The 22,245-nt window shown below is 36.4% G+C and overlaps 1 protein-coding gene across 5 annotated transcripts in view; it reads right to left on the reverse strand.

Moving 5' to 3' along the window:
* Positions 1 to 22,245, reverse strand: part of pspc1 (paraspeckle component 1) — a 57,625-nt gene that overhangs the window by 28,362 nt on the left and 7,018 nt on the right. For 2 of the 5 annotated variants that reach the window (XR_208351.4, XM_002937958.5), the window contains exons 3-7: positions 22,104 to 22,199; positions 20,635 to 20,831; positions 19,260 to 19,344; positions 18,320 to 18,422; positions 6,462 to 6,519 (exon numbers count right to left, since the gene is read on the reverse strand). Coding sequence is in view for 2 of the 5 variants with exons in the window: in XM_002937958.5 (XP_002938004.2) it covers positions 6,462 to 6,519; positions 18,320 to 18,422; positions 19,260 to 19,344; positions 20,635 to 20,831; positions 22,104 to 22,199 (539 nt within the window). In the remaining 3 variants the exon portion in view is untranslated. Of the gene's footprint in view, positions 1 to 6,461; positions 6,520 to 15,711; positions 16,221 to 18,319; positions 18,423 to 19,259; positions 19,345 to 20,634; positions 20,832 to 22,103; positions 22,200 to 22,245 lie in introns of those variants that run through there. The other 3 variants (XR_004221399.1, XR_004221398.1, XM_031897309.1) reach the window with 2 other exon arrangements.

A 22,245-nucleotide genomic window follows, 5' to 3' on the forward strand; every position in this document is an offset into this window, starting at 1 on the left:
CATTTTGATGTTGCTTGATGTACATTATCAAACAACATCAAGAATCAGGGAAGACTGTAAAAGGTCTTAAAGACCTATATTTTCAACAAGTTCAAATGTCAAGCATGCATAAGGGTCATTAGTCTGTGAGTGTACCAGACTTATTGCAACAGATATCAAGGCTCAGTTGAACGAGCACAAATGTAAGACTTTGGGAAGCAGAGCTTAAGGGTCATGTAGCAGCTCAGTAACCTGTACAACAAAAGAGGGCTATGAGGTGCCCATATGCGCACCAATATAACCGTACGAAACAAGGCTTTGTATGATATTCGGTGCATTTATGGTGGGTTGATGGGGCAACGGATATCGGCAAAAGCCTTGGATATCGGTCCTCTCGTCAATTGGTCAGGGTGGAACGTCGCCAGTAGTTCTATTTTTCTACCTGCGTATCTGATGATTCAGCTCTTAACGTTAGTGGAGTGGACAATCGATCTATCCTGCAACCAATGGTTGCAGGAAAGATAGTTATTGTAATGTATGGACACCATAAATATGCAATTTGGTTTGCACAGCATCGGATTGGCTTGCAAGCCAAATAGAGAGTGTACAAACATTCAGCTTGACTAACTCCCCCTGCCAAGAACCACTGGCTGCCATGGTGCAATGGCAAATGAAACTTGGAAAGCCTACCAGATCCCCAAACCAACCAATATCCACAGTACATGGATTTTCAGTCAGATCTTTTGGGCAACTCACTTGATATAAAATTTTCATCATTTTATCTGTCAATGTATGCCCCCTTTAGAAACAGAGGAATGGAACTCCTTTAGAATGGAAAATGTATTATGGACAGAGGTTTAATATTTTTTGGTCATGAAGATGAGGTTTTTGTAAATCCACAGATGAGAGAATAAATAATTGGTAAACTACACTACAAGCTATTGCATAGTTAAGGCATAACAATTATCATTTACAGTAATAATGTGTATGCTAAATGAGAGTGTCCCATAATTAAACATACCACTAAAATTTACCTAATGGCAAAGCAGCATGTTATATAATCCCATAAAAACAACTGGGATATTCCATTACATTAAATTGAAATACAACACTCAGCGTCAGTCACAGTTCTTTTGGCCTCAGTCATGTATTGATAAGACTTGATAGTCTGGACACCACCTGACAATGTGTAAGTCCGAAAGTGGAATAAACCGATACCAGTTAAATTGGGATACCATGCCAAAATCACAATAGTATAAATAGCTTTATCAATTGTGGTATTTATCTATTCAGTGTGCAGTATGCCTGATATTTTCTAATATAATCCATTTTTGCAATAGCGCATTGTCAATTTAAATCAGTTCAAACAATAGTGGACAGAACATTCAATATCCCTTTGGCATTTAAACTCCCACCAAGTCCCTCAGGTGGGCCCTTACTAATAATGGAAAAAGGGATAACCGCACTGATGTTGCAAACCCCATTAATCTCTGAAATAACTTTGGCCACCAGTGGTTGGCAACTCATTAATGAACCAAACTCTCTCTTTGGTAGTGTGCTCACCTAAATATACAGATTGAAAAGCAAGTGCCTGGATATCTTCTTACACAAATTGATACCCACACAATATCTCTCTCATAGCTGTTACAAACCACGAGGTAGTATAGGCAGCCTAGCTGGCTAACTCGATCCCAGGGGTCAAAGAACTAAAGGTTTGAAAAACTTGTAGCCTCCTACATTTATTTAAAAGCAACAAGTAGGCATAAGGAAGGTAGTGTAAGTTTTTTGTTGGCTCTAAAGTTGGGGACCCGCATAAAGTTACTGGAATTCTGAATCAAACGAGCTACCACATTATCCGTTACCATGCCATAGCCTCTAATAATAAAGACTTATTGGGCAGCCCTTTGAGATGCAACAAAATAACGGCCCTAAGCAAAATGTCAAGCTCTGCCTGACCAATTTGAAGAAGGAAGATTAAAAAAGTTGAAAGTGGTGATCTTAACCCCACTGACCTCATATGGGATAAAGTGGATAGAAAGGTCAAGGCTAAACAACCCACTAATGCAGATCATTTGTGGGCAGCAGTGTTGGAATTGTACATTGCATACAAATACCTCAAGTCTTACTAGAATGTCCAGAGTTTGTTCTGATGTCATCACTTCAAAAGCTGCCTATTTAGATTTAGCTTGGTTTTGTTTACTAAGGTAATTTTTGTCATTTGTTTTACATTTTTCAGAAATGAATTACCACTTTGTTATGTTCTGCTTTGTTTGAGGCACTGAGAACAGCTTAATCTGTAATACAATATTCCAAACTTTTGACTGGCAGTGGATCTAAAATATAAACCCCGTGACAGCTGTCCATCCAACATCAAGAAAAAAAGGGGCAAATGTCTGCTGCAAAGATTAAAGTAGGTACCAGCAATCTCGAAATCAGAAAAAAATGTTTGATTTTAGCAAAGTGGAGTGATCTCTAGTCTTTGCGATCTATTGTGAGAATCCTACTGAAATGTGTATCACGTAAACAACTACTACTGAAGTATACACACTGGAAATCAAGAGCCAGATAGTGAAACTGAAAAGCTCAAAACACTTACCGATACTCAAGTGACCCTCAAGTGACATATTCCCCTTATGTAAACAGCAGCAGTCCTGTTTTCTTTATGGCACACTAGATATATACAAAGCTAGGGTTGCAGCAATTGTATGGTCTCTGGCTCAGGCCAAATACCAAATCCTTAACAAAAAAGTCAGACTACTGATCCCAATCCAAACCCTAAAAAGTGGCTGCAGAAGCGAACTTTTAGTAATGCATTTAGTTGCATTTAAAGGCTTAATTCACTTTACAGCACAAGAGGCTTTTAAGACTTCAATGGTCCAAGCACCAAAAGTGTGTTTTGATCATGGCGGTCTTCTCCAAAAGAAGTGGGAGAGTCAAACCATTTGTCCACACAAACATAGTAATGCTATTAAGCCATCTGCTTGACAGCCAGATTGCCAATCAGAGTGCTAGGTTAGCCTGTCAATGGCCACCTTAAGTGGATACAGTTAAAGGATCTATTATCCGGAATACTTTCCATAATTTGCTGAGCCATGCATAACATTTTCAAAAATTTATGTAACATTTTAACCCAGTACAAATTTTTGCCATCAACAAAAATCAGTCTGGAATGTACTTATTGCTATTCTATACTGTAGATTTGTTAGCATCTGCCAACATTTTTCTACAAATCTAGCGTTTTTGTAAATAACATATCTGATATCACTAAATAGAGACCTATAGTAGTTAGTATAAGATATCAGCCAGTATGGAAAACAAGGAAGTACCGAGAACCTTTAAATGGGAAAACTTTCATTTTTGAGATGAAAAATGTATTCTGTGCAAAAGGCAGGTAAGGAAACAGCTAAAAACAAGGTATTGTTAGTTACAGAGCAGGTACAGTAATGATAGTAGTAAAATAATATTTAAGTCAATAAAAAAAAAACTGGGGCGTGCCACAAGTAATACATTTCACTTCTGTATATAAATAAGCACTACGTTTCCTTTATAGGGATATCAAAAAGTATTTGTGCCTGAAAACCATATTAACAATCAGTACAGTGTACTTAGTATTTCTTCATCACCGTATTTATTTTAATTTCACTGTATTATACTGCACAAATACTCAATTTCACTGTATTTACTTAACTATACTTCAACTTCACTGAACACTGTGCTATATTGTATATTTTGCACTGCTGTCCCTTGCATTTATGATCACATGCTACAAACCGGATTCCAAAAAAGTTGGGACACTAAACAAATTGTGAATAAAAACTGAATGCAATTATGTGGAGGTGCCAACTTGTAATATTTTATTCAGAATAGAACATAAATCACGGAACAAAAGTTTAAACTGAGAAAATGTACCATTTTAAGGGAAAAATGTGTTGATTCAACAAATCCCAAAAAAGTTGGGACAAGTAGCAATAAGAGGCTGGAAAAAGTAAATTTGAGCATAACGAAGAGCTGGAAGACCAAATAACACTAATTAGGTCAATTGGCAACATGATTGGGTATAAAAAGAGCTTCTGCCATCTTGGCAGAAGCCAAGATGGGTAGAGGATCATCAATTCCCACAATGTTGCGCAGAAAGATAGTTGAGCAATATCAGAAAGGTGTTACCAAGCGAAAAATTGCAAAGATTTTGCATCTATCATCATCAACTGTGCATAACATCATCCGAAGATTCAGAGAATCTGGAACAATCTTGTGCGTAAGGGTCAAGGTCGTAAAACCATACTGGATGCCCATGATCTCCGGGCCCTTAAACGACACTGCACCACAAACAGGAATGCTACTGTAAAGGAAATCACAGAATGGGCTCAGGAATACTTCCAGAAACCATTGTCAGTGAACACAATCCACCATGCCATCCGCCGTTGCCAGCTGAATCTCTACAGTGCAAAGAAGAAGCCATTTCTAAGCAAGATCCACAAGCTCAGGCGTTTTCACTGGGCCAGGGATCATTTAAAATGGAGTGTGGCAAAATGGAAGACTGTTCTGTGGTCAGACGAGTCACGATTCGAAGTTCTTTTTGGAAATCTGGGACGCCATGTCATCCGGACCAAAGAGGACAAGGACAACCCAAGTTGTTATCAACGCTCAGTTCAGAAGCCTGCATCTCTGATGGTATGGGGTTGCATGAGTGCGTGTGGCATGGGCAGCTTTTTTGGAATCCGGGTTGTAAAACTCATTTCGTTACTCTGTATTTATACACGTGTAATGACAATAAAGTTGAAACTAATTGCTAGCCTCCATTTGCTCTCACAAAGCCGTTCTGAGACTCCAGCAATCTTAATACCTCAGATAGGCATTGGCTGAACGCTGTGTTATCTGAATGGTTCACACCACCGAAAGATTATGAATCCTGAAAGATTGTAATTTTTAAACCTATATTCTTCAGCCATCTTCAACCTGTGGTCCACACATAACCACACCATGTAAAAAAACAGTTTGATTTAATAGGACTCTATTGGAAAGGATATTCCTGTATTTTGAACTTTTTAGATAAGGGGTTTCCGGATAATAGATCCCTAGGACGACATTTTTTCAGAGGTTTCCATGATAAATTTACAGTACTGTGTGGTGCCAGGGTCAAAAACAGTAGCACCTGGGCATTAATCTGAATGAGAGTCAATTATCAGCTGCAAAGATGACAGAACAAAATCCCATTTTTAGGGAAGAACGTTCTTTGATTAGTGATAAACTAGCTTAAATTTGTTTTAGACCTCTACCGTCACTTGCAACATTATGTACATTACCACCCTTTATGACCGTTGTAGAACCGCACATAAACCGCTAAAGTATGGCTGTGACACATCAACTAAGCATTAAACGAGAAGGAAAGGTAAACACTAAGCTTTATCAGAAAGGTCTATATCAATACAGCCATAAGCACTCACAGAAACGCTGCACTGAGTTCTCTGTCAAAAGATCATCGGGAGAAATATGGGGAGACTTAAGGGCACTATTGAGAGAACTGAAGGTATGCTTGCAGCTTGAGATTAACTCTTTATTAGCCTTTCCTTCTCATTTAAGTCTCCCCATATTTCTCCTGTTCAGATGATCAGAAAAAAACAACAACGCTGAGCTCTGTAAAGAAAGTTCCCATAATGCCTAATGCCTTGCTCCTGCACCAAGGACAAGGCTGGTGTACATGCTCAGTGTGTAAGACTATGGGGAAGCTTCCTGCTGATTGGCTCAGATCCACATTCCTAAGGGGGGGGGGGAAGTGAGTTCTTAGCATTCTTGAAGGTGGGGGGAGCAGGAGAGGGGAGAGAGCTGCATGTCTCTGGCACAGGAAAAAAAAAAAGACAACAAATCCTTGTTCTTATGACAGAGAACTCAGTGCAGCATTTCTGTGAGTGCTTATGGCTGTATTTAAATAGACCTTTCTGATAAAGCTTAGTTTTTACCTTTCCCTCTCCTTTAAGGTGACCATACAGACACCAATATTATTATACAAAACTTCATTTCGTACAATAATCGGTACATGTATGGCAGGAATCAAGGCAACATATGGCGTCAAAAGGCTTGCATATCAGTCATCTCTTTAATCAGTCCGGACAGTAAATTTTGATCAGGCACTTTTGAAGGCACCCAAGCACCAGCAAACGTTTAGTGCCAAATCATCAGATGGGGTAGAATTCCTATTGTTTCTACCTGTATATCTGACGATTCAGAACTGAACGTTAGTGGAGGGTATGAACAAACTTTCCTGCAACCAATGGTTGAAAAAAAGATCTTAATTGTAACGAGTATGGCCACCATTACAATGCAGCTCATTTCCCAATCTATAGAATAAAAATTGCTAACTTTTAATTTCTGATCCGTGAATAAAAAAACAAACAGTCTCAAAGTCTCTCTGAACAGTCTCAAAGAATGAAGTTTGAGAACGTAGTAAGTTTTTTTTTTTTTTTTGTTTTACCAAAGATCCCTACCTCCCATGTTTATTGCTCCACGGACGCCCATATCACCCATTCTCATATCCTGTTCTCTCTGAAAATAAACATAATTTTTACAGTCAACCTAAAATATGTTATTGATTTGAATGGAAGAAACATTAATCAAGCAGAATAAGACAAGATGCAAATATAACATTTATACAAATAACCATTAACCACAGCTGCTGCATAGCACACAATCAACTAGAGTGTTATCGGACCAATATAAAGCGAAATATGATGTGTTTGTTGTTTGCACACACACGCACAAAAATAAAGGGTAAAGGAGCGGTCTACTTTACAACTTTGTTGAAATCAATCTACTTTAGGTGCGGCTGGTCCTTTGGCCTACCTTGCAACATTCATTATCAGTAGTCTATAATCGTTAGAGTGCAAATAATGTACTTAACGTATACAAAATATAAATAGTTGCTTGAACATATAAGTCCAATGAATTATAAAAAAACCTGTAAAAAAAAAAAAAGGAAATAGAAATACTGAAAACTTTATAATTCACATAACGGCCCAGTGAACTATTAAAAACCTGTAAATAACAAGGATTTAGCCCATAAACTCAAGATTATTTTATGAAGTAAAGTACTTTTTGATACAATTAGAGCACTGATCAGTGTACATTTTCTAAAGAAATATTGGAAAGATAGATACCAAATTCTGAAACAAAGGTCTCCGTGAGCATTTTTTTCTTAACCCCGGAAACATTATACAATGTTATGCATGTATTAGAGTGTTGAACCAGAATTTGATCAGCATTTGATCACTAAGTTTAAGAACAAAAAAACAGCTCTGAATGGGTAGCAGCAGTACTCTAGGATGAGGTTAAGAGCAGTCATTGAATAGATATTCTGGAAAAATGCAAAAGTGAACTTTCAACCTGCAAAGAACATATCTACAAATTATAGTTTAGTAAAATCTAAATAGTTTGACATACTGCATGCAAGGAAATCTTGTTTGTGCACATATTTGAACCAACCAGAACATTCATTACACTGCAGAATCAAATTTGCATACACATAAATATAACATCTTGCAACATTTAGTAATTATCATACACATTTAAACATGTTATATATAACGCTAACCTTGAAAACTATAGAGTGTGGGCCATTTAAAAGTGCAGAAACACTGTATGTTCACCATGTGCACTGCAATAGCGTCTAAGAACAATTTTCTCTGTGAAATAAAAAGTAAAACACAGCACTAGAGAAGGGATGGTTGATAAAAACCATACCCCCATGCTTAGTAAAAGAATTTATTAGTCTTTTGATTTATGGCTCTAAACTAACTGTGCCATAACTCTGATGCGAAAGGCTTAGGGAGCACTCCATGGAAGAAGTTTGTTGGCAATGTTTTGTTCTCTAATAGGAAGGTTGGGCTTCCTCCATCAAAGAACTACTGAGGCATTGTAGGAGATCCACCGTTTAGTTCTTGAGCCACAGCAAAGCTTCTTATACAGTTATTACATTTTGTATGAAATCTGAAATGTTTCCAAATTTTTGAAAGAATGAAACAGATCAAGTTGCTGTATTTCCCACCATCCATTCCACCTCATATTTTACCATAGGTATGGTGTTTGAAGAGTGGACAGTGTTATAACCATTTTAAATAATAAAGATAAATTACAAAAAAGTTTTTTCCCAAACAGGGGCTGTTCAAATTCGGATTATCTGAAGGTGAACATCCACCTTAAGCTGTGCATACACATTAGGATCTACATATTTAGAGAGCTTACCATATGAGGGAGGGGGGCTCAATACGGACACAATCAGAATATCCTATAACAGCTCAGTCAAAGCCCTGCTCTCATACCATACCAAAATGGGTAGGGAAGAACTACAAGCAATAGAGCAGCAGTTCTTTAGCGGTAAGGCAATGGTTGGGGGCTTTAAAGCAGTGGACAGTGAAGGCCACCCTAAAGATTATTAAGACAAAATGTGAGGTTTTATTATGCATTAACCATAATACAGACCCCAGAATTATGCTGGTAATAAACAGTTGGAATCAACTTTCTTCTTAAGCTGTTTAAACCAGGCATACCGCCCAGATACACTCTGCCCCTGCATTGCACACAGAAGAAGGAGATTTCAAACAGAAGCTAGTGCTGAGGCACACAGTCCTATCAGCATTTGTTAAAACTAATATTTTAGAGCACGAGAGATTGTGGAGGCACAATTTATTTTAATGTCTCATCTCGCCTGATTTCTCCCACCCATGTTTTTTTCTAGGGAGAACATTGGCAGTAATGATAGCAATCAGATGGCTGGATTGCAGTACTTTACTCCACTGACTTGCATACAGCAACTTTGGACTAAGAGTGAGTTTGATCATGTAGTCAGGACAACATGCAAAGGCATGTTAATGAATGACAGGATATATTATGTTTATTGTTAAACCCATCCATCTGGCACAATTTGAGTGAGTCCTACTGAAATCAGATTAAAATCACCACAAGGCTTACAATGTTCAACTTTTAATGAAATTTACATATTCGGTTTTTCTAGATAAGAATTCCATTGCCTAAGCCACCACAATTTTACCCTTAACTCAGCTAGAGAGAGTTGCTCTATCCACTATAAAGTGTGTCAAAAGTACTTTCACCCACCTGGAACAATGCCTAAATAAAAAAGCATGAACTGGATTCATGAGGCATGCCCATATGGTTCCAGAGTATTTTTGGCTCTGCATTGTTTTAAGGTTTGCTTTTATGTACATCAGGTAAAGAGAGAACATAAGATCCCTATAGTATTCACACATGAAAGAAGTGTCTCCCTATTTTTAAAAAATCAGATTCAATAAAAATGTGATACTTCCATAATGCATACATAACATACATCTATGATGAGATTTTATATGAGTAGAATTAAATTGTGGGTATGCTCTAGTCATTATAAAATTGCTTGGTAGTCTGGATGCAACATTATATTACAAACATATTAAAAGAAAACAAATACAGGTACCGCCTTGGAGTTGAATAGATTGCTTATTTACAACAGAAGTCACTGGTTTAATGGTTTGATGTTGCAAGTTAATTTATCAGTGGAAAAGTATGTGCACCATTCAGCTTCAGCAGTAATAAAAACTGCATGAATTTATGAACTGGCATCTGTTGTTGTGAATCATTCTGTAAGCATAAATCTTTATAAACATACATACAGCTTCGGTGTGGACATCTTCATACAGGTAATTTCCTGCTAAATTACACAGGTTATTATTATATCTTACAATGTGTAAGAGGCTCCATGTCTAATATTTTTTGACATGTCACAGATGTGTTTTTTCAACTATTTTATGCTGCTGATGTCAACATTGATAATTCCATGGCAGTATTGCTCCAGCTGACTGCAGCCCAATTCAGCTTGCAGGCCATAGCAAGGGCAGATAGCTCCTCCAACTGTGTAAGGGATAAGAGTTAAATTATGTAAAAAAGCAACTAATTTAACATCAAAATATTATATTACCCATTACAAAATACCAGTTTTCTGTTCCATTCTACCTATGGTGTCATAATGGCAAAATTGATCTTAAGTGGAAAGCAAACCAACATAATCCCTAATGGAGCCCTTAAACTGCTACTTATGAAAGAGCCCCACCAAGGTTTCTCTGCCTGCAGCAGCAAGTTAAAGGAACAGTAACACCAAAAAATGAAAGTGTATAAAAGTAACTAAAATATAATGTGCTGCTGCCCTGCACTGGTAAAAGTTGTGTGTTTACTTCAGAAAGTCTACTATAATTTATATAAATAAGCTGCTATGTAACCATGGAGGCAGCCATTCAAAGGAGAAAAGGCACAGGCACAGAGCAGATAACAGATAAAACACTATTGTATTCTACAGAACTTATCTGCTATGTAACCTGTGCCTTTTCTCCTTTTTTCCAGCTTGAATGGCTGCCCCCATGGCCGAACAGCAGCTTATTATATAAATTATAGTAGTATTACTGTAGCAAACACACCAGTTGTACCAGTGCAGGGCAACAGTGCATTATATTTTTATTACTTTAAAGCTCTTACATTTTTTAGTGTTACTGTTCCTTTAATGGTGTTCAACCATAGGTAAAATCTTGTAAATTGTTTCTACAGCCTTGGCCCGAGTAATATGTCATTACAAATAAAATGTTTTCTGGCTTAAAAGGCAGGAAATTATCATAAAGGTATTCTAATTTAATTTGCTAGTATTTGTTGATTGAAAGCTACATGTGTTTATACATTTACAACTGCTAACTGCAAAAGGAAATTAATGAATTTCTAAACCCCTTCTCTTAATGGTTCGTCAAACACATAGCGTAGTGTCTCTGTAAAACAGAACTGTCAGTGAGACATATTTATAGGTTAGAAAAAGGGTTTTAAATATATAGTAAATTTTGTTGTTGTTTTAGCCCAGCCCAGTATGAGTTTTTGTTTTCAAATGTGTTTCATTATGGAGAAATTATTTATTACGCTGATTCCCATCACCCACCCTTTCCCTATAAAACACAATGGAAAAAAATGCATGCTACATGCAAACAATGAAACATAAAATGTACTGATTATCTGAAAGTCGTTGCTTACTCCAATCAGTACTCAGGATCTTCACCAGCTCTAGGTTTCAAACTTTGCCAAAAGGTGTTAAACAATTAATGCATGGGTATCCCTTTAAAGGCATATAAGACCAGAGTGTTTATTTAAAGTACTGGATATTAAACTCACCAAGACAGTAGACTGCAGAAAAAATCAAAACATATGTATATGGCATAACTTTACTTTGGACTAGAAGTTTAAATGTAAAATTGACATTCCTGACCATGTAATAAAACGAACAAGATATGGTTTCAAATTCTGCAGCGATTTTTCTGTATTTCCCCACAGCTACCATTAAACTAGTTAGTTAAATGCCTAAGTGAAACACTTTTGCGACATGTAAGTATGTTGGTGCATGTCGAATAGTCAACAAGACCCAATATAAAGTGACAGAATGGCTTGCAGGAGTAAAGAAAAGCAGAGCTAAATCGAAGATGAGGCAAAAGAGCGGACACTCTATACATGATTGGCAATTAAGTAGAATTGTATATGAAGACTGGCTGAAAGAAAATGCTTTTTGGGGTGTCATTCCCTTTTACGCATCACCAATATATATGGAGAGCAGCACAACTTGCACGTTTTATCAAGAATAGACTTGTATGCTAAAAGAGAAGGTGATAGTAAAAACAAACATTAGTAACATGAAAAAGCACATTTATCACATAATCCACTATAAAAAGCAACTTAAGCAAAAATCAGTGCAGTACATTATACCATCAAAGTATTATAATCAAGTATAATAAGTATATTAAAAAAAAAAAAAAGCATATACAGATCACTAACGCGAGACCTCACATTCAATTTTAAGTTGAGCTTTAAAGGTCTACAATAAAATGAATCTGATGCAACTACTATAATGCATGGCTTAAAGAATATCAAGAAAGGCTCCAAGACCTCAGCATGTTCTGCTTAGACTGGAGAAGGGAGATTTAAAAACCATTGTAATACAGCACTGGCACATCTGCCCCCTCCAAATTACTTAATCTGTAGACCGATATCTGCCCCAATCCCCCATTAGAAATGCAACACAGTGGTGTTTGGTGGTTATCTTGGCAAACATCACATGTGGTTTAAGGTCCCTTGATAAACATTGCTAAGCAGTACCATGTACAATGCAAGCCCATCCTTACTACAAGTGCGCGTTCTTTCAGTAGCTGATCACCATGAGGAAGCATGGGCAAGTGACATGGCTGAGCATGGTGGCTGCCAACCATGCTGCGTTGCTCTGTATTTACCAAAGTGGCATGGGGGAAGGAGACACATCAAATGGGCCTATCCAGGGACCAGTAAATAGAAAGAAGGGAGGGGAAAAAAAAAAAAAAAAAAATATTATATATATATGACTTGGAAGCCAGTAAGCAGACTCTACTAAACACTGCTGTTTTGCATTAATTGACCTTTTTTGATTACATTAATTATAAAGTATGTGCACTTTTGGTCCACGAGGTCATTCACCTGTATCTACCAACTATTTATGTACTAAGCATTTTTGAGATTTATGTGTAGAGAGTTGTCCCCTAGTTACTAGGGGTGTTATAGGATCACCTCTGGCAGGATCTTTTTATGCAGATAGCAGCCTGTTTAGAAATGAGCGTATGGGCAGTTGCAAAGTAGGGATGCACCAAATCCATGATTCGGTATATTGCCTTTTTCAGCAGGATTCGGCCAAATCCAAGTGTCTGGTCGAACCAAATCAGAATCCTGAATTCAGAATTTGGTTACAAGAACACAAAAGTAAAAAAATTGTTAAGAGCGCATGCTAGTTAACCCTTCCGTAGCCTAATTTCCATGTGTAAATTAGGATTTGTATTCGGTATTTGTCCGAATCTCTTGTGAAAGATTCAGGGGTTCGGACGTACCCAAAAGTAATAGATTTGGTGCATTCCTAGATGCTGGGGTTTTCTTTTTCTCCTTTAAAATGTAAAAATTTCCAGCAGTGCAAACTGACTAGAATTACGTGGACAAACAAAGATAGGGGGAAGAAAAGCAAAAGGAAACTTGAACAGAAGTGATAAGCACAAGGAAGCTCTTTCCTACGGATGGGGCAGACGAACTTGCATGGTAAAGGCACCTAAGCAGTGGATCTTTGCTTTCTTTGGCCACCAACATGGCACGTCAACTAAGAAATATCCTAATATGGAGAGGGACTTTCTACCTTGATGATTTCTGGCCAGATGTCATTAGGCCAGGAAAGTCAGGAGGCCCCTTGTACACTAGCCAGTAAGCTGGCAATTCGGTATCTCTTATCAGCCTCTGTATGGCCACCTTGATGCAGTAAAGAAACTGAAATACACGACTTACACATCTTTTGCATCAGGAAGCAAAAAGTTGAGTCTGCAGGATAAAAAGGTTGTTACGTTTCTTAACCTATGTAATGGAAAGGAAAACATCTTGATAATGATACAATGAAATATACAAAATTTAAATGTTAATATTTATTACTAATGTTCTATTGGACTGAAAATGTATTCTATTCTTTAGATTAAAAAAAATCTGTATTTATTTGAAATTACCCTTGTTCTGTCTTACTAATTCCCCTTGCTCCTCTTGCAATAAGTGCAGATGGTTTAAAGAAAGCTAATGAGCTTAATATCATAAGTCCAACCCTCCACTAAGAGCTGTCTCTATATGCAATAACACTGTTTAGGAAAGGTAAAAACTAAGTAAACTTTATCAGAAAGATCTATTTAAATACAGTAATAAGCACTTACAAAACTGATGCTCTGAATCCTCAGTGAAAAGAAACACCAAATGTCTTTCCTTCTATTTTGTATACATGATCTTCTGTGTCAAGACCTTTTTCTCTCAGGCATGAGCCTGCTCAGTTTGCTCCTCTCTCCCCCTCCCCTTTCTGCTGTAATCTAAGCTGAAATCTGTTCCCTGCTTAATGTAGCTGCCTGGAAGTGAAGTCAGACCAAGCTTATATGGCTACTGCTATCTTTAACAAACTGAGAAAGCTTCTAGGGATGTTTATTCAGGTATGGTAAAGCATTATGCAAAATAAAGAGAGAGTTTTAGCTTGCACTACTATTAATGCATTTTTTAATAACTGAACTCATGTTGAACATTAATATAAAAACTGCCCCTTTTAAAGGGTAAGGAAAGGTAAAATTGGTCCTAGAAAAGTTCACAAGTCCCTCTACTAATGTTAAGAACGGAATTGTCAGATATTAAGGCACAAACAGAAATTCCTTAACCCATCTAACGATTCAGCATTAATGTTACGATGTTCGGACACCTTCAAAGGTGGTCAATGAGGCAACAGATATCCATGGCTTTTACCAATATTGGTCGCCATGTCTCCCACTATACATATATCGATTATCATATGAAACGTACTTTAATATCATGATATCGTCTTTGTTTGGTACAATAATATTGGTGTGTGTATGGCCAACCTTTACAGAACTTCTTCTGAGTAAAAAGAAACACTACATCTCTTTCCTTCTATTCTGTATACATAATCTTCTGTGTCGGACTTCTTGCTCTCAGCAAAATCCTTCAGGGCATGGTACAAGCCTGCTCAGTTTGCTCCTTTCCCCCTCTCTTCTACTCCACCCGCCTCCCCCCTCTGCTGTAATCTGAGCCCAGAGGTGCAGGCAGGGAAGTCAGACCAAGCTTTCCTTCTCCTTTATTAGTGGGCCTGTTGGATGTGGTTTGTTGTGTTGACTGCAAGTGTAATGAATACGTTGACTCCTATGTTGCAAAGTGTTCATAGAAGATTGAGTGATACCAGACACAAAGAAGCAGAGCACAAGTTTGTGTTTTTGAGTTTACCATGCCCTTTCAAGTTTGCAAGCTCTTTTGGGCAGGACCCTCAGGTTATCGGTTATGCAGTGATCCCCAATCAGTGGCTCATGAGCAACATGTTGTTAACCAACCCCTTGGATTTTGCTCCCAGTGCCATTAAAGAAGGTGCTTATTTTTAAATTCCTGGCCTGAAGGCGAGTTTTGGTTGCATAAGAACCAGATGTGCTGCCAAACAGCGCCTCCTATAGGCTGCCAGTGAATATAGGGGCTACTAAACAGCCTTATTTGAATGCTTGTTACTCCCCAACTCTTTTTACTTTTAAATATTGCTCACAAGTCAAAAAGTTTGGGGTCTCCTGGTTATTTTTCTATGTACATTTCATGTTTACAGAGGTGCCAAGTATGTTGGCACTTACAAATAATACTAAGATGCATTAACCTACATACCTAAAACGTTGTGCTCTACTTTTCTAGTGTCTGGTATCAACCCATACATTACACTTGAAGTTTAAACTGATTTGGGAAGTGATCAGTGTACTTCCATGATTCCAGGAATTTATATTTTGTGTTTGGCACTTTCACCACATACTTAGAACATTGAACAAGTGCCTAAAATTCATATGCTATATAAATATAATTATAGAATAGTCTTAAAAATGTTTTATATTCCCCCAGCATGCCTCCACAAACCACTTTGAATAACATTATTGTTTTATAAATATCTGGATGCGATGCCATGAATCATGGGTAGCACTGATATAGCCCATGCATTGGTAACATTTTCTATATAGAACAGGTTTTTTTTAATATTCATAAGACACAGACTCTACAAAAATTATGATACTGAGAAATTAAAATACATGACGATATTTTCCATGATGACTTGTCATTAAGGCAGACGATGGAATGGAGATTAATCATTACAATGTTTTTAAATTTTGACAGCAGTTAGTACAACAAACTACAGAAAAGATATGGAATGTAGACCAGTTCAAGATGTCATTCATTTTCCATATTTAATACAACTTATCTATATCTTCGTACAACAGTACACTTTATATTAAGGGTTTGTTCTTTTGGTTAGTTTTGGTCATAGTAACGCCATTATTTTTGCTTCTGAGTAAAATGAAAGCAGAATTAAATGAATATTCAAGATGCAGTACACTCACGATGTATTAAAAAAAAAAAACTATGTTCAGAAAGTTTGATATTTATGCCGACTTAATTGCACATCATATAACAATATGTCAATACAATTGGAGAGCGCAACTTATCAGAGAACGTGGTAAAAGCCTACTTTGTATAAGCTTTGGTAGATTTAAGAAAATTAAAGAGATATAGTGCAAGTAAATACAAATTACCAAAAGGTTTGGCGACAAGCAATATCTTGGCACAAAATCAATTTATCCATATTTTCCACTTTTTTACAACACCTGAAAAGAAAACAGTTTATGATATAATACATGCAATCTATTTCCTGTAAACATACAAAAAATAAAGAGGCCACAGATTATTCTTTACGTAATACCATATAACATGTCGCAGTTAGGGAACTACCCATAAAAATATGTAATGGTTGAATGTCGATTTTGGTAAGGAAAAGTATTGGCCTATAACCTAAGTATATTTACATGCTTCAATCAGCATTCATATGATGCTGTGAACTAGTATCAGCAAAGTAATACTATAATGGAGATATGACTTCTAAAGCATATAGTCATGGCCTATAACTATAACCTTACCCCACATCACAGAAATTCATTTAGAACATGGTAAAGAAAAGATAAGGTTTAAATAATAAATTGCATCCTTGTGTGCCTTTCTATGTGCTTGAAAACAGACCTGACTCCCTTTATTGCAAGGTGCTTTGGATATTCCAGACTGTGCATTAAAGTGACATTGGATTGCTGACAAAAGAGGAGCTTATTATAGAAAGAAATTTACATCAAAGCTTCAGAAAGACCTTTTCCGCTAGATTACAATCATAAAGAACAGATATATTGTGGTATGCATCCCTTAATATAATCAAATGGTAAAGGATAAGTAAAATCTTTAGCAGGTTTTAATATAAAAAAATATTTAAAATAAAGGTCACACAATCCACAGGCAGAGCAGGAAGATTTTTTTTTAAGATGAATATAAATTCGTTATTTTCCTCACAGAAATTAGCATGCCCTAAAGCATATAATGGTATAAAAATATTAGAAGTTCAATACTCGTTTTACATTTAAAGCCTGCAGTACAACGGTTTAATACCAAAATAAAATAGTATCAAACTATTTACTACATGGATAGAATAGCTACAGCTGGAAAAAAATAGAAATAGGTTATAATCAAAAGCCATTGTGGCCAGGGGTAAGATTTAAAACTTAAATGTGTTTATGTTCTATTTGATGACTATTCCAGTGCTGTTAAAATAGGGATACAACAACAATTCCGGTGTTATTTGTAATACATTATAATATGAATATGTAGGTCTTGGATGTATATTTTATAGGCCACTATATCTTCATCTTTTACCTCTTACATTTTTAATGGACCTACAATGAACTGAAAGAGTATTTTTTTTTTTTTTTTTACTTTTTTGCCCTTCTATAAAAGGTTTATCACTCAGTTTGCATTTTAGTAGCACGTTGGGTGATTCTATGGCATTTTGCTTACAACCCTTTTATTGTTCTTTGCATTAAGATCCCATTATAAGCCAGAGAGGGGCACAGTGGGAAAATATAAATCTATATTAACACAAGTATTTCCTGTTAGTAAGCACCATTCTGCAGGAAACTTTAAGGGTATAGTGGCCCTTTAAAGAATTTGCAATAAAGGACAAACTTATAAAATAAGGATCATGTTTCTGAAACATATTAAACTCATAGTAACTGTCTTATCTTACTGGCACAAACAATATGTTTTATGTATGTTATACAGTTCATTATTTTACCAGATGATACCAGTGAGACTTAAAATCACAGTATCTAAAGATTGCTACAATTTTAGGAGCAGGTATGACCAGTTAACCTTGCTACTCTTTTTTACTTCAATTGCCAAAATAGAGACTTCATAATATTGTTCACAATAGCTATACGTACAATATTCAGAAGTGTAATATATACTGTATATTGTAAACAGTATATGCTACAAGTGTGTGTGCTACTGAAGAACTACAATTCCCAGAATACTTGTGACTGACAGAAAGAGAACAGTGGTAAGCCAGTCACTCATGAGGACTAGAACAAAAACAAATTGAAATTCCATGGTTATCAGTCAATGCATGATATGCAATAAACAAGAACTGTGAAGCACTGCACATTAAACCAAGAATCAGTTGGTGAGTGTCAGACTTATGGAAGGAGTAGCACAAATCAAGTAAAATGTAAGGATGCTTAGGAAAGAAAGTGTTTCAAAACAGACTTTTTGAAAAACAGAGTCATCCTGGGTAATGTGCAATATATTTTTGTAGAGGGTGTATGCACAGCCATAACAGCTTCATGACTAAACTGATATGACTGTATTGAAACTATGTTTATCCACTTACAGTGTCCATGTAGTTAGTCTTAAATCCCTCTTGCCGCCTCAGATCATCCTGGTCACGTTGCCTCATAAGCTCTTCCTCACGACGTCTCTGCTCTTCTTCATGCCTGAAAATGCATTTATTTTAGAATTCAACTATATTGCCCAGTTAAAGTCTAAATTATTTATAAGGAATTGAGTGCAATTCACCAGCAATTCATTTTGGGCAGGGCCCTTTCTATCTCTGTTTGTTGTTTTTTGGATGTAAACTGCATATTCAATGTATAGACCCATTTTTGCACAGCGGTGCAGAATATGTTGGTGCTTTATAAATATGTGTTAATAATATAGCTTCATGATCTATTTGCAAAACCTTGCATATGTTAAACGGGTTACATAACCGTGTATAACAAAAGCCCAATACAAAAGACTTGTCAGACCACAGCAGTCTGGACACACAGCTTTCCAGGCTACCATTGCTTAATAAGAGGGCTTGTCAATCGATTTACATTCAAGTCTATGGGGCAACTGCTCAGGCTCTAAACAACGTGTCTGTTTAACCTTTTCAGTGTTACAGGGTATGTCATAATCATTACAGCGAGTTGCAAAGCAGCTCATGCCTTTCTATAAAAGAACGAAAAACAACAGAACTTATGGCTCTGGCATATTATCACTATACATTCTACATCCTGTGCATGGAAGGGGGTTAAAGTTACAGTAGTTTTGAATAAAATGCCTTTACTCCTAAAAAAGTTATGATCACTTTTTGAAATTAATATACAGATACATTAACATGTAAAATCCAAGTCACTGCTGCATAAAAAAATACAGTACCATTATTATATCTTGTGTACAAATTTAAAACAATTTAATGCAAGAAATAAATAAAATTTTCAGAGGCTGAAAGTTCAAATATCCTGTTTTACTTGTCCATACAGATTAAAAAAAAAAAAAAAAAAAATTACCTCATCTGAAACTGCTTGCGCTTTTGTAGTTCCTGATTCCTCAACTCCTCCAATCTTCGTAACTCTTCTTGACGTCTCATTAAATCTGGAAGAAGTTAAAGCATAAAAAATTGATTTGGCCAAATCCGAATCCTAACGAAAAAGGCCGAATCCTGAACTGAATTCTGGATTCGGTGCATTCCTAGCTGCAATGCTGAAGAGAGGTTGAAAATAAAAAAACAGAAAAGGATCAAATACAAGAACTTAAAGAAGTAACATACTTTGTTACTAAAACGTATGAAGAGGGTATACTAACAAAAATGGGAACAAAAATACAGTGAAACAGCAATTTTACATCCCCTGATTGTAAGTTTTCCTGCATTTTACACCATGGTTTTGTGGCCCCACTAATATTTAACACATAATAAACTTCCCTGATTTTGCACCATTTTTTTCTGGTCCCCTGAAAAACTTAAAACAGGGGTTCTACTGTATATTAAATACAAATTGTGCAGACCACATCAGTGTGATATAAATATAAGTATTACTCGTCATCCAGCACTGTGTAATTATTTTCTTACAAAAGTGGCCCTTAGCCTCTGGGCTGGTGGCAGTACAATCATTCCATAGGTTGGAGTATTGTTTAAGTATGTACTTCACCCTATGAAAAGATCAGTGGCCCCCAGCTCAGTATGACCTAAGGAAGCCACAAGCTCAAAACAAAGCCTGTAACCAACGCCCATGCTCAAAGGCAGAGCCAATGATCCTGTAGCAAGAGTACCAAAACTTTAGCACTACAAAGACTATAGTAATGTACCCCTGTCATATAATATAGGCATATTAGAAGTTCCATGACCTGTTCAAATGTACTCAACCTTAGGATTTAGGACATCCCCATATTTTGCAATAGGCAGTATATTATTCACTATATATACACACACACGTCATGTTGAACACAGGTATATTGATCTTTGTCTAACACACAAAATCACAATCCAAATGCAGCAAGACTAGCTTGTTACTCAAGGCCAACTAAGTATTGGTTTGTTAAAAAAAAAAAAACAAGGAAGTGATGGGAAGTGCTGAAAAACAGCAAAAAGCAGCTAAACTTCAGATTTCTTCACTTCTTTGCACCTCATTACCTCCATTTTTTTGTGTCTCAATATGTTCTTGATTATAATTAGATTACAGCACACAGATAGCCCCCAGGCATTGTACTGGTAGACTAATTATCTAACAAGCGTTAACTGCAGATTGCAAGCATTATGGTACAGGGAGCTCCTCAGTCCTGTACATATTAGTACATTGAACTTCAGCAAGAATCAAAAGAAAATAAAGTTATCTTATGAACAACATGCCTTTAGCAGTGTAACTGCAATTTCACAACAGCCCTTACCTTGCCGCATTAACATCAGCTGATGTTCATGTCTCGCAGCCTCCATTTCAGCCTCTAATTTCTCTTTAGCTTCTCTGATATTTCGATCAACTTGATCTCTCTGCTGCTTCTCCATCTCGTCCAGAGCTTTCCACCTAGAGGAATATTCAAACTCAAACGTGCCTGGTTGAGCAAAGCGTGGTGGCTCCTCCCTTTCCCTAAAACAAATTATTCAAGATGATGCTTAAAAGGTGCACATTCACAAGCTGCATTTGCAACCTATGTGGGTCTGGAACCAATGTAATTTTCTACCTGGTTTAATCAAATCTGACCAAGCCGCTTGCAGATGCTGACTGGGATGGGCACATTACAAAGTTTACTTTTAAATTATCTTCTATGGTGTCAGGACTACAATTCTAAACACATTCCCAGTTGTTAGTTTTTGGCTTATTTACATTTTCTGTTCTGGAGCTGTCACATATAAAAAGTATACTGCTATCCAGTTGCAGTCATTCTTGTTACTTTATTGAAGTCTTACTTTTAATTTTTTTTGCTGTAGTCAGCGACCTTTCACAACCAGGTAGCACTTCATATTTTCAAATTCATTTTTCAAATTATCAGTATAGGAAGCCTAATCATTACAGAAAATGAAAAATTAAAATATATGCAAAAAAAAAGTCTAGTCTATGCATTATCCAGAAACCCAGAAAGTTCCGAATTACAGAAAGCCGTTCTCCCATAGAGTCCATTTTAATCAAATAATTTACAGTTTTAAAACAGATTTCCTTTTTCTCTGTAATAATAAAGCAGTACCTTGTACTTGATCCCGACTAAGATAAAATTAATCCTTATTGGGGGCAGAACAGCCCTATTGGGTTTATTTAATGGTTAAATGATTCCCTTTTTGCTGTAATAATAAAACAGTACCTGTACTTGATCCCAACTAAGATATAATTACCCCTTATTGGGGGCAGAACAGCCCTATTGGGTTTATTTCATGGTTAAATGATTCCCTTTTCTCTGTAATAATAAAACAGTACCTGTACTTGATCCCAACTAAGATATAATTACCCCTTATTGGGGGCAGAACAGCCCTATTGGGTTTATTTCATGGTTAAATGATTCCCTTTTCTCTGTAATAATAAAACAGTACCTGTACTTGATCCCAACTAAGATATAATTACCCCTTATTGGGGGCAGAACAATCCTATTAGGAATTTTTTTATATGAAGATGCAAATTACAGAAAACCCCCTTATCTGGAATACCCTTGGTTCCAAGCATTCTGGATAACTGTATTTGAATGAAATTAGGAGCTAATCTGTTTGGCATGCAATTTAAGCATCATTATATAAAGAATTAAAATGTAACCATATAAACAATTAAAACTGAAATATTAAATATAAATAGTGGAGATATTACTTAATTTAATCCCTGAAATCATCACACAATATTTTGTTCAGAAAATAATTCTAACTACCCATAACATACTTAAGATATTGTTGAGTCTTCTGCATAAATTTCTCAGGTAATCCATCTTCATCATCAAATTGTTCCATTGGTTCTACAATAACTGGTCTAGGCGTCCTATAAATAAAAAAGAAAATGTTATTCAAAATGAAAGGTGCATAAC

The sequence above is a fragment of the Xenopus tropicalis genome, chromosome 2, assembly GCF_000004195.4.
Source record: "Xenopus tropicalis strain Nigerian chromosome 2, UCB_Xtro_10.0, whole genome shotgun sequence".
In the NCBI taxonomy this organism is placed as follows: Eukaryota; Metazoa; Chordata; class Amphibia; order Anura; family Pipidae; genus Xenopus; species Xenopus tropicalis.